This window comes from Ciconia boyciana, chromosome 1, assembly GCF_034638445.1.
Source record: "Ciconia boyciana chromosome 1, ASM3463844v1, whole genome shotgun sequence".
NCBI lineage: Eukaryota > Metazoa > Chordata > Aves > Ciconiiformes > Ciconiidae > Ciconia > Ciconia boyciana.
Genome location: NC_132934.1, coordinates 200,319,373 through 200,332,233, shown reverse-complemented (window position 1 = coordinate 200,332,233; position 12,861 = coordinate 200,319,373). Strand labels below are relative to the sequence as shown.

Here is a 12,861-nt window from a genome sequence, read left to right as displayed (position 1 = left end):
TTTGTGTGGGTTCCTCCCTGCAGTTACACATTTTGGAGGACAGAATTTTCTTCCTGTTTAATTTGCTGAAACAAGATGAGGGCCGGCTTTCTTTTTTTAACCCCAAGACTAAGCACGTCCAAGCCGATCCTGGCAGGAAGCGGAGGGGCGGCGGGCGACCCGGCAGCTCTGACAGCTGAGGGGATGAATTTTGTAGGCAGCGTAGACCCTTTCTGCCCGCCTGCCCTCCTCTTGCGCCGCCATTTGCCGCGGGAACATTCCCTCGGACCGTGCGACGCCCACACGGGGGCAAAGGCTTCGGCAGCTGCTTTGCGCATGCGCCGCGTCCGCGCGCATGCTCGGCAGCCCCGGACGGCGCCCTGCTCTGCGCTGCCCTCCTCTCTTACCAACCAGGCGCGGTGCATTAGGGGACCGCGTCCGCCGGCGTCCCCCTTAGCAACGCGGCCCGGCCGGGGCCCAGCGGCCTCCGCTGCGCTCGGGGCACGGGGAGCGGGCCGCGGGCGACCGGGAAGCAGGCCGTGTGCGCCGTGTCGGGGTGGGGGGGCGTTGGCACGGTCGCGTTGGTTCCCTGAGCCTCTCGCCGGCCCCTCTGCCGTGCGCTCGGAGCGGCGCGGCGGTGCCTTCCCGCCGCCCTCGAGAAGGCGGAGCCGCTCCGGGGCACGTCGCCGCCGCCCCCCCCCCCCTTCGGGCGCTGACTGAGGAAACCCGCAAAAAGGAGCGATTCGGCTTCGGGCGCGGTGGCACCGCGTACGGCGTAGAGGAGGCCCCAGCCAAGTGGGAAGCGGCGGGGGCATCCGCTTGCTGGAGAGGAACCGGCCTTCAGCGGGGTGTGCAGCGCTTCGTCCTGGCTAAGCCTGGCGTGCTAAAGTGCATGTATTTCATATTCTAGATTAAATCAAATGTTATCTTCCTAAGATTTTTATGAAAATAGGTAGCCAGGCAAAGAGAGTCCTCCTTAGTGTTCTCAGTGAAGGAGAGACCATCAGGTGAATGCAGCCGTATTAGACACTAAAGTATTTGTGAAGAAGGATGTTGGAACCCAGGCTTCTTTAATTCTAGTTTTAAAAAACTGTTTGAATTGAAATGGCAAAATTATATGAAGAATGTTACATATAGAGAATAGCTGTGGCTGTGTGGATATAAGGACACGGGAAGGAAGGAAGATTTAAAGCTAGAAGAGATACCTTTCATTAGACTGACTACTATGGTTTGGTCTAATAAGGCAAACTTTAGAATATGAGAGAATTATCTTAAATCTGAATTATCTGAGAATGTAAAGCTACTTTCCTAAAAGTAGTACAGTTACTTGTTATGATAATTTAATGATAAATATCTTTAAAACAATTTTCATGACAGTGGTATAAATACCTAACAAAATCTAATTCTACAAAATGGTGCCATTTAATATTGTTTATAGGCAAACCCTAGTTTTTATGACTAATCATAGCTTATTTTTACTTTCAAAGGCAGCAATTAAAAACTAAAATAAAATTGGAGCTCTTTTGAACTTGTATACCTTATTACTATTTATATTTTGCATTTTTAAAGATATATATAAAATCACTGAGATAATATTTGGCACGTTAAATGTTTCACAGAAAAATGATGCAAAATGTGCATCTGGCTCCTGAGGCTGATGAAGATGATCTTTATTCTGGCTACAATGATTATAACCCCACGTTTGACACAGAGGTAAAAATATTTGCTGTTTACCACCTTTCCCATACATAGGATTTTAACTTCTAAGTAAAAGATAAGAACATGTGGGTGCGGTGATGCGCAAGTGTACTACTGCTTTGAAGTTAAATTTTCTTTATTTAGCAAGATATATATAAAGTTTCACCAGGATCTTTTTGAATAGTTGGTTTTTTGATAGTTTTCTATTCCAACTAAATACAGCAGATCTAATATGCTTTAATGGTTAGAATTTATGAAGTATAAAATCCTGGTTATTTGAAGGCCATATTCACATTCAGGCACATTCAGTGTGGTGGTTCCCAGACAGTGTGCAGCAGCAAGTTTTCTGACAAATGAGGCTACTTATTGGTCAATAAGTCATTGATCTCTTACTGTGCTGCAGCTGAAGGAGATAACAGTAGGGTGGAGTCCTGCAGGTCTCTGTGCAATCAGAAGAGTATCTGGGATGACTTGCAGTAACCCTGCAGACCACTTTCTGGTAACTGCTGGTGTAGTGGAACTGGAACAACAAGGGGGTCATTTGGTCCAAACCCACTACCCTGCTCAAAGCAAGGCCTGTATTGTAAGACTTGGCATCTTGTGTGAAATCCCAATGACAAATTCATGGGAGTTGTGGCATGACCTCAGATTAAGACATACGTATCTTAATGTATTGGCATGACAGACATTAATGTTAAAATTTAGAACTAGTGCTAGCAGTAAGCTTTTGGAGGGAAATAAAATTTCATGTTATATTTTATCGCTTAAGCTCTGCCTTCTCAGTGTGTTTTTTATTTTTCAGCAAATAATGAGGTTTTTACATTTCCAAATCTAAAATACCAAAAAAGATAGACCAAATAATATCATTATTATTTATTGTCAGTAAAACCTGTCATTCAGTTATCTTAGGTATTTTTTGAAGAATTACTTTTCTATCTGCTTTCAGTAGTCATAAGGTTCTGGAATTGTGGCCTTGGGTGTTATGGTTTTAAAAGGGTTGATATTTTTAATCTTTTCTAGGATTTAGAAAATGATGTAGCTTTTCAACAGGCAGCAAGAACAAGTCATGGTAGAAGACCTCCTGTAAGTACCTTTTAAAATACATTGCAATAGTGTAGACCTTCTCTAGAGCCCTAGCTCTAATTTTGGCACTGGTACAAACTTATCTTGGGAATCTCTTATCTCTTTTTGTTTACTACTAACATGAAGATACAGACTCCAGTTATTTATATGAAAAATAAGTAAAAAATTAGCAGAGCTTGAGTTCATTAAGTTCTGGAGCTGAGCTAGAGCAAACAAGGAACTTTGGTTGGAAATGTGTATTCTTGTTTGACAAATGATACCTTCTAAAAGGACTTTATTTAATATTCTATACATAGAATTACTGGCTCTGATATACAATTACAAGGTTGAGATATATACTAGACAATGGGATTTAGAAAACCATGTGTTATTGTTCTGATCATTTTTTCCTCCATACTCATGTGGTATACATTCATTTTCTTACTTTCATTTAGCTGTAACTTAATCTTATATCAGTTTTCAGAACTAAATATATTGCAGTTGGCTCCTGCACTTTAGAAGTACATTCTGTATGTCTAAAGAAGAGCTGGAACTGTCTGATTAATGTTATTTCTTTGACAGAACAATCTGGTTCTACAATGAGAATTCTTTCTATAACAATTGAAGCATTATTTCTATGAATTCACTATAGAAACTATATAGACAGACTAATAATTAACACATATAGTTGTTAATTGGTGGGGTTGGGTTTTTTTTGCCACCCAGGTGACAGCCAAAATTCCTGGTACATCAGCTTCAAGACCTTTAGCTACTGGATTTGGGGTAGGTTTTTGTTCTGTTGTATTCTTAAGGAAAATGAGGTTTTGCCAAAAAATAAATTTACCATTTAATCCCTTGCACTAAGTGAGCTCTTTTTATCCAAGTATTTTCTTCCAGTGAACTACATGTATTCATTATTTTTAATTAATTCACAACTCTGCACTTGGTCAAAGCATGGTTACTGATTTTCTTTTTTTTTTCTTTTTCTCCCAAACCATATTGGAAATCAACTCTTGTACTGCATAAGGCAGTAGATTTTAAGGTATTAACCTGATTTTCTTGCAGGGGGAACTGGATGGGTTATTTGGGCTTGGCAAAGTTTTCTGAAAGTTAAGGTGAAATTAAATCTTAAAATATATGGGCTTTCAAATCACCTCTAGTTTAATCAGAAAAAGTGGTTATATTCTTTAGTATACTTAACCCATTGTAACTCTTAATTAACTAACACCTTAACCTGTTTTGCTATGGAAACAGAAGTTATGCACTGTCCTCTTATCCTAACAAATTTTCAACCTGTTAGCCTGTCTCAGTCAAATTTGAAGAGACACTGCTCTTATACATAAAGTTACTGTAAGTTTTATGACAGATAAAGAAGGGAGATCACATTGCTTTAGATCTCTTATACAAGTTAGCTGTGTAAAAATTTCAAGAACACCTAAATTCTGTGGTAAGTCATTGAAATATAACCTTTACTCTGAACCTTCTGTTACCTGCTCTGGATATATTCCTTTCAAGACTGCTTTTTCTTAGCAGTTGTATTTGCAGATGTTTAGTGTAGTACCATGCTATGATGGGAAAAGCTATCTTGTTAAAGGAGCGCACAAAAAGGCATTTCCTAAGGATAAAAAAAAAGACTGAGGTGTTTACCTGCATTAGTAGAGCTAGAAACCTCCAAAGCATTGTCCAGTCCATAGTACTACCTGTTTCACTCTGCAGATTTGCTTCTCCTACACTACATTACTTGTTAATGTAGATTCAGCCTTAGCAGAAAAAAACAAAAACCAGTCATGATGTGTAATGGATAGTGGGTAAAATAGTAAAACATAGGCCTCTGAGTGGGAATTAAGGGAATACTTTTTCATGGCCTGAAACCCTTTATTTTTGTTTGTATTGTGTATTTGTAGCAACCTTTAGCACTTACTACTAAATATTTCACATTTTTTAATTTACATTTTTAACACTACTACAGAAGTACAGTATGTGGCATGTCAGCTAATGGAGAAGATACATTAGCAGTTTCAAAGTATATCTGTATTTATTGTAAAATAAATCTTCATGAAAGTATGACTTAAAATTGGCCCCATATTAATCTCTTATCAGCTGTACTCAGAATCTTACTGAAGTGTAAGATTACTTATCTTTGTGTAATTTTGTGTAAATTACTTGTTCAATTTAAAGGTAGTAATTTCGGTAATTTAATAATGGAAAGTACTGCTGCCTGAGATAAATTTCTATATAATTTTTTTAAAAGGCCTGACAGAAATGTCCAAATACATAAAAAACAATATTGTGAATTCATGCAAACTGAAGTGTTCAACATCTTTAAGTCTGCCAGGCACTGGCAATATATTGCATATTAATAACATAAATAGGAATTTTGCTATGAACTTATGTGAGAGTTAGATCAACTCTTAAAACTCAGTGTTGAGAAGACTGTACATAGCCTTTACAGGCTTCTAATGCTTTGAGAATGCTAGTTTCAAACAATTTACTTATTTTTGCAGTCAAAGGCAACTTTAACTTCATCTATGGGAAGACCAATGACAGGAGCTATGCAGGTAAAAGTTTCAATATTTACATTTTATATTGATTTGGAACAATGAAGTTTTCTGGTAAGTGTTTGATACAAGTATTTAAAAGTTCATTGAAATAATACATATATATGTATTATACAATAATATTATTACACTGTTTTAATTTGTCCTTTTTTGGAAATACTACTGTGAGAAAGCATGAGGGTTGTGATGAGTATTTTGAGTACAGCATTGGAAGCAATACCAGTATAGTGCTTCTTAACGCTTATTGACATGCAATGAATAATTTTTCATTGAAATAGGAGAGATAGATTCTGGTTTTCATGTTTTTCTTATGTACTTATACTCTAATAAGAATTCACTGCAATTTACCAATTACTTTCCCACCACCACCCTTAAGTATATTGACTTAATGTTAAATGTATCTATAGCCACTATATTCTTTTGTGTCAGCCCAGGTGGGAAACAGGAATTATCAGAGAGCATCAAGAGTAGGGCTGCTCCCTAAGGGAAGGCAAGCCAGGAGTCTAGAGGTAAATCACATGGCCAGCAGTGCAGGGGCCTCAGCAGCCAGGACCCAGTCCCACAATACCTGAGCAAGGCAAGTAGAATCCACCCAGAAGTGGTGACCATGTCCAACCAAAAGTCCAGAACATAAGGCAATATCATGGTGATGAGGTAGGTCCAAGGTCAAGCCAAAATGTCAATGCATATAGGCCAGCATTAGGACCAGTGATCACTGGCCAGGTCCGTAGTGACAAGGCAAGGCTAAGATTGATCCAGGAGACCAGTCCACAGGTTGAAATCTTGATCAAGGAACTCTGTGGCCAGGCATAGCTATGGCTGATGTGGAAACCAGTAGTCCTCTAACAAAGCTCAGGTAATGGCTAAGGGACCAGGGTTGAGCTTAAATAAAGCTCCTGGATCCATGGGTAGGGTGTGTGGCTGGAGACCCCAGGTGGGTCTGGTCAGGGCCATTAAGGTTTATTAGTGCACTCTGTGTCCTGATGGGAAAGTTTAATAAGCTGGCATGGAGAGGGGTCAGACATTCTTGTGTTGGGAGACGTTGTCTGGTAATAAGTTACAAATGCAGAAAAATTGTAGTTTGTTTGTGCCTCCCTTGGTTTAGATCAAGTAAAACATTCTGATCCATAATCTCATAGGATTCTCTTTATTGTCAATAAAAATTAAAAAAGCAACTGAGTTCTGAAACAGTGTGACAGTAAGTTAGAGTACTTTACAGATCTCAAGACCAACAATTATTAAGAATTTTCTAAAAATAAAAGATGTTTGAAATTAAGTATTCTGAATCCATATAAAATTTACACAAAGTAGTAAGTGTTCCTTTGTGTCATAGTTTCCTGGTAGTGTTTGCTCCTCTACTTTGTAGACAGTTATGATGTATAATATTTGAGAAATAAAAACACTTTTAAAAATGTTCAGTTTACTGAGGTGGTAACAACTGATTTTTGTATTTAAAGGTTTTGTAATATGTAGCTGATGTCCGTACTGTCCACAGTCTATTTTTTAGAAACATTATTTTAATATGTCTTCCTCTTTATTTAAGGATGGGGTTGCTCGACCAATGACAGCAGTGCATGCTGCAGGTTACACTAAGGCAGCTACGAGAGGTACAGTTTGTAGAAATCACCAGCTGCCAGAGGGAGATGTTATTTTACAATTTTCATTACTCTGTTAATTTTGCAGGTTCTTCATTTGATCCTCTTGGCCAAGCAAGAGGTCCTGCTCCACCTCTGGAAATGAAAAATTCAGACAGGTTTGTTCAGTTTTACGTTAAATTATTTCAAAGTATTAACAGCAACAAAAAACCAACCACGGATAGAGTTTAAAAACACCCAGGCAGTTATGAAACGTTGAGGGGCCGAACTCTTAACTTTGTGGAATAACGCTACAAACATTTATGCATGTGGTTAGCTGACTTGCCAGAGCAGTTGCACTGACTTTCAGGAATGTCTGCTTTCAGTGATTTCTGGTTCTGGCTGTAGCTCAGCAGCCTGGACGTAGTTGCTGCCACACAAACGCTGTGATACTTACATAGAATTGTGGGGGATTATGGAAGAGTGTGTGACAGGCAAGGAACACCATGATTCATGCAGCTCTCTGGGAAGAACTTGGGGGAGTTTGCCTGCTGTTTCTCCCTGTTCACTCTGACCTTAGCACTTGAGGTAAAACTGAGGTTGTGAAAGTTTTGCAGGCTGGTGTGAATGTTGGGGAGTTCACTCAGAACAAGTCATGGAGCTTTTCAATACAAAACTTGTATTCCTCAAATATAGCTATGTAGGAATAGGGAATCCTACTGAAATGTTTGATTATTTGACTGAAGAAAAATCTAGATGAATAACAACTTTTTATTAAAATCTGCATTTGCAAGCTATACTTTAAAAAGTTATCTATGCAAATAAAGGTTCAGTTAATTGCTCTTAATACAATATTTCATTTCACTAGGTGTTTGATTTGAAAGTTTTACCAACCCATCTGTTTGTTCTGTCATCACTTCTGAACAAATTGGGTCCATGAAATTTGCATGTCTGTCTTGTTCTCATAAGAGGATTTATGTTTTCTTAGGTCTCTGTTCTCAAATTAGAAGTGTGAATGTGTTATCTTTGGAGGATCTTCTCTGGGCATAGTTTCGCATTATATTTTCTTTGATGGGAAAACCAGTTAGTTGTGACATGTGATACATCACTGTGTTGTTTTATTGAAAATATCCTGTGTAAAAGCTTAGTGTTTGCAGTTATGTTACTAGTGTTAATCCTTTTACTGTTATTTTTATTTTAGTTCAGAAGAGAAGATTAGGCAGTTGGAAAAAAAAGTGAATGAACTGGTTGAAGAAAGCTGCATTGCCAACAGCTGTGGAGACTTGAAATTGGTAATTTTTCTGGATTTCACTTCACTTGCTTTTGTGTGAGGAACAATTTGTATAGATGTTTCAAACTGACTTGCGTTCAAACATTTCAAATTATTAAAATCATCTTAATTCTAACTTTGTTATGACTCTTCTAATCCAGTGATACCTTGCATTGCCAAAAAAAAGGTAGGAGCTATATTTCTTGCATATATATTTGTTAAGATTTCAGTGTTACAAAAACTCCCTTCCCCATATCTCCATTGGCCTCTTCAAATGGGTCTGATCGATTAGTCATACTGGCACAGATTTGCCCAGTCTAACCTGTGAACTCTATGGGAGTGGGTGACCCTTCTTCAATACCAGGCTTGTAGTTGGCATCTTTGCAGCATTTGATCCTCAGATGTGTAAGGATCTTGTCTGAGTGACATTTCATTTCCTTGATGTTGCTTGGGCTTTTTGGATAATGTAATTTTCATCCAGGATTAGTGCTGAGCACCAGGATCAATCTCACTTAACCTCCACAGTACCCTTCCATGTCAGGGTCTGTTTGATGCTATAGCATATGGTAGACACTATATTGCTTTTGTTGCACCATAAGGGTCAGCATCAAGATGAACTATTTCATCTTCTTTCAGTCCTTCAGGCAAGGGGACCTTCCAAGCTAAGCAAACCCTAAAGTGCAAACACCAGTATCCTTCATAGGACAATGGCAATAACGCACATTAGCCTTGGGTTCCAGTGTATCAAAATAGCCTCTAACTCTTCCTTCTTAGGACAAGGCTTATGTTTTATTCCATATGCTTTGGACTGGCCAGCTCCAGCTCCTAAACTAGTGGAGGCAGAGCAAGCTCAACTGTTAGAATTAATGAGATACATTGGGTTCTTAGGAATGTAGACTTCCTTTGTGCTCATCCATTGCCCTCTCAAGTTGATGGCATCTGATCCATAAGGGGAAAAAATTAACTAGAGCCATGAGAGATGATGTTTCTTGCTCAGTCATCTGAGCTGCAAAATTTTTTAGTCTAGGAGTGTATTCTGAGGAGGTATTGTTACCTAGGTAACAATAGGTTAAGGAAAACCTATATAGGGGTTTCCCTATATAGGCTCAGGAAAATAGCCTATATCCTAATAGGCTCAGGAAAAGGTAACAACCTTTTCCTGAGCTGCTTAATACTGTCCGAGACAGATTCTAGGCTAGATGGCCTTTGGTTTAATCAAATTCTCATGTTTTGGAGACTAAGAGCTCCAAAATTCGTTACAAAGATTGCAAATGGTCTGTGATGGTCTGAGCCTTGCTACAAATTGGGAAAATGGTACTTTGTCCACTGTACACAATGTCTATATTTGTGAATCAATCAATAGGTTTGTAAATTGTTAGCGTGGTTACTGGCACAGTTTTGGCCCAGGCTAACTAGCATTTTTTAAACAGTTCCTAGATATGGTTGAGGTTACTATGGATAAAGAACTATTTCCAGTAGGCAGTTTGAATGTATTTGATCTGTTGTAGAGGGTACTAGAGCAATGCCATGCCAGTTAGTAGTGGCTAAATAACACGCTGCAGCCCATTTGATTTACATCTAGTATAGATGTAATTAGTGAATTCAAGCTGTTTGGACAAGTTAGCACTTTTAATAAATGTTGTCTTTTTGTCTGACATAAAGGAATATTTTTCTATCTGCACTCTGATTCAGACAATTTCAAGTATCTCTTTAGGTCTTGTGAAACATGGTGGGTACAGCATTATTTCATCTTACTTCAGCTGTCTTAATGTAGGGGTAGTCTTAGCTGCAGTTTGGATCTGTTAAGAACCATGCAGTCCATGTTTTGATAGATCATCTTTGTTCAGAAGTCTTTGTCCTTGCATTGAGGTCTAGAATTGATTAAGCTTTTGGGAGTAACGCTGGACCCAGTGACAGTGAGTGCTTTCTTATCTTGAAGGGACTTTATATTGTCCAGTGCTCTCCACACACTCTGGAGGCCTCCTTAGCTCTTTTATGCAAGGTGATATTGTGTGCCTATGTGATGCTTCTTATCAGACTACTTACGTTATCCTTACAATCTTATCTATATTTGGTGGATTTCTTAAGTAGTAATCTTTATTTGCACGTTTCAGGCCTCCTGTAGATGAGGTATTCCATGTTACAGTGGCAGGATCTGCCCTTTGTTTGTGGAGAAATATCTAGTGTTTTATTAAGAAGCATACTTGGTTCGAGGTTTTCTCCTATCTTTAAGACAGCAGTTTACCTTTGGAACTAGTACAGCAAGAATGTACTTTTGTCAGTGATTTTATGTCTCTTGTGGTGTGAATATTTTCAAATACAGAATAGGGCATTTACCCTATTAGACTATGACTGGAAGATTTCAGTTGTCTTGAGGACTGTCTTTCAGGATGGGTAACATCCCATATCTTTTTGCCTGCTACAAAGAAGCATTGTATCTATTTTGAGAAAAAAGCTGTCCCAGCTCTCTGAATGCATTCTTGTTTCTCTGGTCAAAAGGCCTGGTATATGCCTTTCTTCAGTTTGTGCAGCAAATCCAGTGATCCTGATCAAATTAAGACAAGATCGAACATTGATCATCTTGATTGTGGTAGGTCAGCCTAGACAGTTCTGATATCAGGATGATACTGTACTGTGTGAGGACTGCCTTTGTGCTTGCGCCTACCAGGACAACCGTCTGGAATCCTGGTCTACCTCAGTCATACTCCTTTCCAATGATTTTTGGATATCTGTTGAGCTAATAGCCTGATAGCGCCTTTGGAGAGAGGGATTTCACTTAGCATACCTTTGCCTAGCAGTCCACGCTGTAGGGGGTTTCCTTCCTTGGGGAGTTAACAAGAAGGCTTCTAACAGTGAAACTCTGGGTCCCAAACTGGGACTTAAGGCTGGTGTTTAGACTGGATGGGTCCACCCCTCAAGCTGACAAAGATCCTCTTATGTCACACTTTTGTAAGAAAACATTTTTTTTCTGCTGCTGATAGCTTCTGATCAGAGTGTACGAAAGAAGTCTATCCAAGTATTATGTTAATTTAGGATAAGTATCCTTACAGACCTATCCTAATTTATTTCTGATATAATGTCTGAATTTCACCTTCACTAGGAGATGAGCTAACCTGTTTTGTTAATTTTTCTTGAGCCTCTTGCATATATGGCCAAAAATGTTCTTTGTTTCTTGATGTCAATGGGTTGTTTCTTATGTAGATTATACCAGACCTTTCTGAGGGTCCTCTGGGATGTTTGTGTTAGTTTCTGACCAGTCCAGCAGAATATCCATTTTCCTGCAGAAGTCATCAAAGTTGCCAACTCATTATCTATAAAACAGCCAAGCTGGATTTCCCTTCTGTCATAAGGACTAAGAATCAAGCTATGTCTTGAAGTACTTCCTTCACCGCTAGCTGCCAAATAGCTACCATGAGTGCTAGCCATTACTTTTTTTAACCATTGCACCCTTGCAGAGGCATACAGGACCGCTAATGGCACTTGTAGACCTGTAGTGTTACTTGCGTGAAAGGTCTTGACACCAATCTGCAGAAGATTATCATTGGATAAAATAATAATTTTGGAGTTACTCAAATTGTGAACGTATATGTGAAATACCACTTGTGGATAGATAAAAAAGAAGCAATTTACCAGCATCCAGAATTAGTCAAGGTGTATGTACAGTATACATTTGTGTAACATGCGTGTTTACTTCCTGCCTTCACTTTCTTTCTTCCAACACCTTCCTGCAGTGGGATTCTGCAACTAAGGAAACATGCCAGGCCTAAATGCTCCCTCTTTTTTCTTTGTCTTTAAACATTTATGTGTACTTTCTATCATTAATACAAGTAGAATAATCTTCTAGGGTTGTAAGTGATTATGGCATATATATCTGTGTGACTATACTTCTCTAAAATTATACAGCTAAGCAGACTTAGACTAACTGTATGTCTGCTTATTGCTAATTAACATCTTTCTGTGGGTTATATTGCTACTTTTCAGGCATTGGGTACAGTCTGTGCATCTAAAGAAAATGGACATGAGTATATTCTTTTTGTACTTGTTTTGAACATATTTTTGCCATCTTGGGTTAGTAAGATTCAAGGCATGGCTAAATTCTAGTATTTTATTTAGGCTCTGGAAAAAGCAAAAGAGGCTGGAAGAAAGGAGAGAGTACTGGTGAGACAACGTGAACAAATTGCTACTCCAGAAAACATCAACTTAGACCTCACTTACTCGGTAAGTGCTGAGAAATCTTAAATGAGTGAAAAGTGTTGATAGTAAACCCTCTAAAGAGACATTTCAGTGTTTGTTGAGTGTGTGTGTGTTGTAATGCTCCTAGCAGCGTACCAGATCAGATATGGTCTACATTTGGGGGTGGTGGAAGTTTATGAAGATAAAGTGAATGACTTCTTGAAGTTAAAAACTTAACGTTGGATTCAAAGATCCATTTATATCATCAAGTCTATTCCCTTGCAATCTCAAGTACCAGAGAAACCACGCAGTCAACATTAAGTGAAGGAGGATGCCCATGAGCATCAATTCCAGCTGCCTACTCACATAGAAAACATGCATATCAAAATATAACAGATGTAAACCCTGTACTTCAAAAATAAATAGTCTAGAAAATGTACCATACCAAGAGAAGAAAACGGGAGAGAAAAGACACTGCCTTTAGCTTGAACCATTAAGTGACAGAGAATGTATTACATGAACTAGGATGTATTAATATTCCTAAATC

General features: G+C 38.8%; 1 protein-coding gene across 5 annotated transcripts in view; it reads left to right on the top strand.

Moving 5' to 3' along the window:
- The first annotated feature begins 379 nt into the window (after positions 1–379).
- IFT88 (intraflagellar transport 88) overlaps positions 380–12,861 on the top strand; it is a 51,471-nt gene continuing 38,989 nt past the window's right edge. For 2 of the 5 annotated variants that reach the window (XM_072850520.1, XM_072850519.1), the window contains exons 1-9: positions 380–986; positions 1,599–1,692; positions 2,698–2,760; positions 3,466–3,522; positions 5,244–5,297; positions 6,841–6,904; positions 6,981–7,050; positions 8,073–8,163; positions 12,255–12,359. In XM_072850520.1, the coding sequence (XP_072706621.1) occupies positions 922–986; positions 1,599–1,692; positions 2,698–2,760; positions 3,466–3,522; positions 5,244–5,297; positions 6,841–6,904; positions 6,981–7,050; positions 8,073–8,163; positions 12,255–12,359 (663 nt within the window). In that variant the 5' untranslated portion in view covers positions 380–921. The remainder of the gene's footprint in view (positions 987–1,598; positions 1,693–2,697; positions 2,761–3,465; positions 3,523–5,243; positions 5,298–6,840; positions 6,905–6,980; positions 7,051–8,072; positions 8,164–12,254; positions 12,360–12,861) is intronic. The other 3 variants (XM_072850524.1, XM_072850523.1, XM_072850525.1) reach the window with 3 other exon arrangements.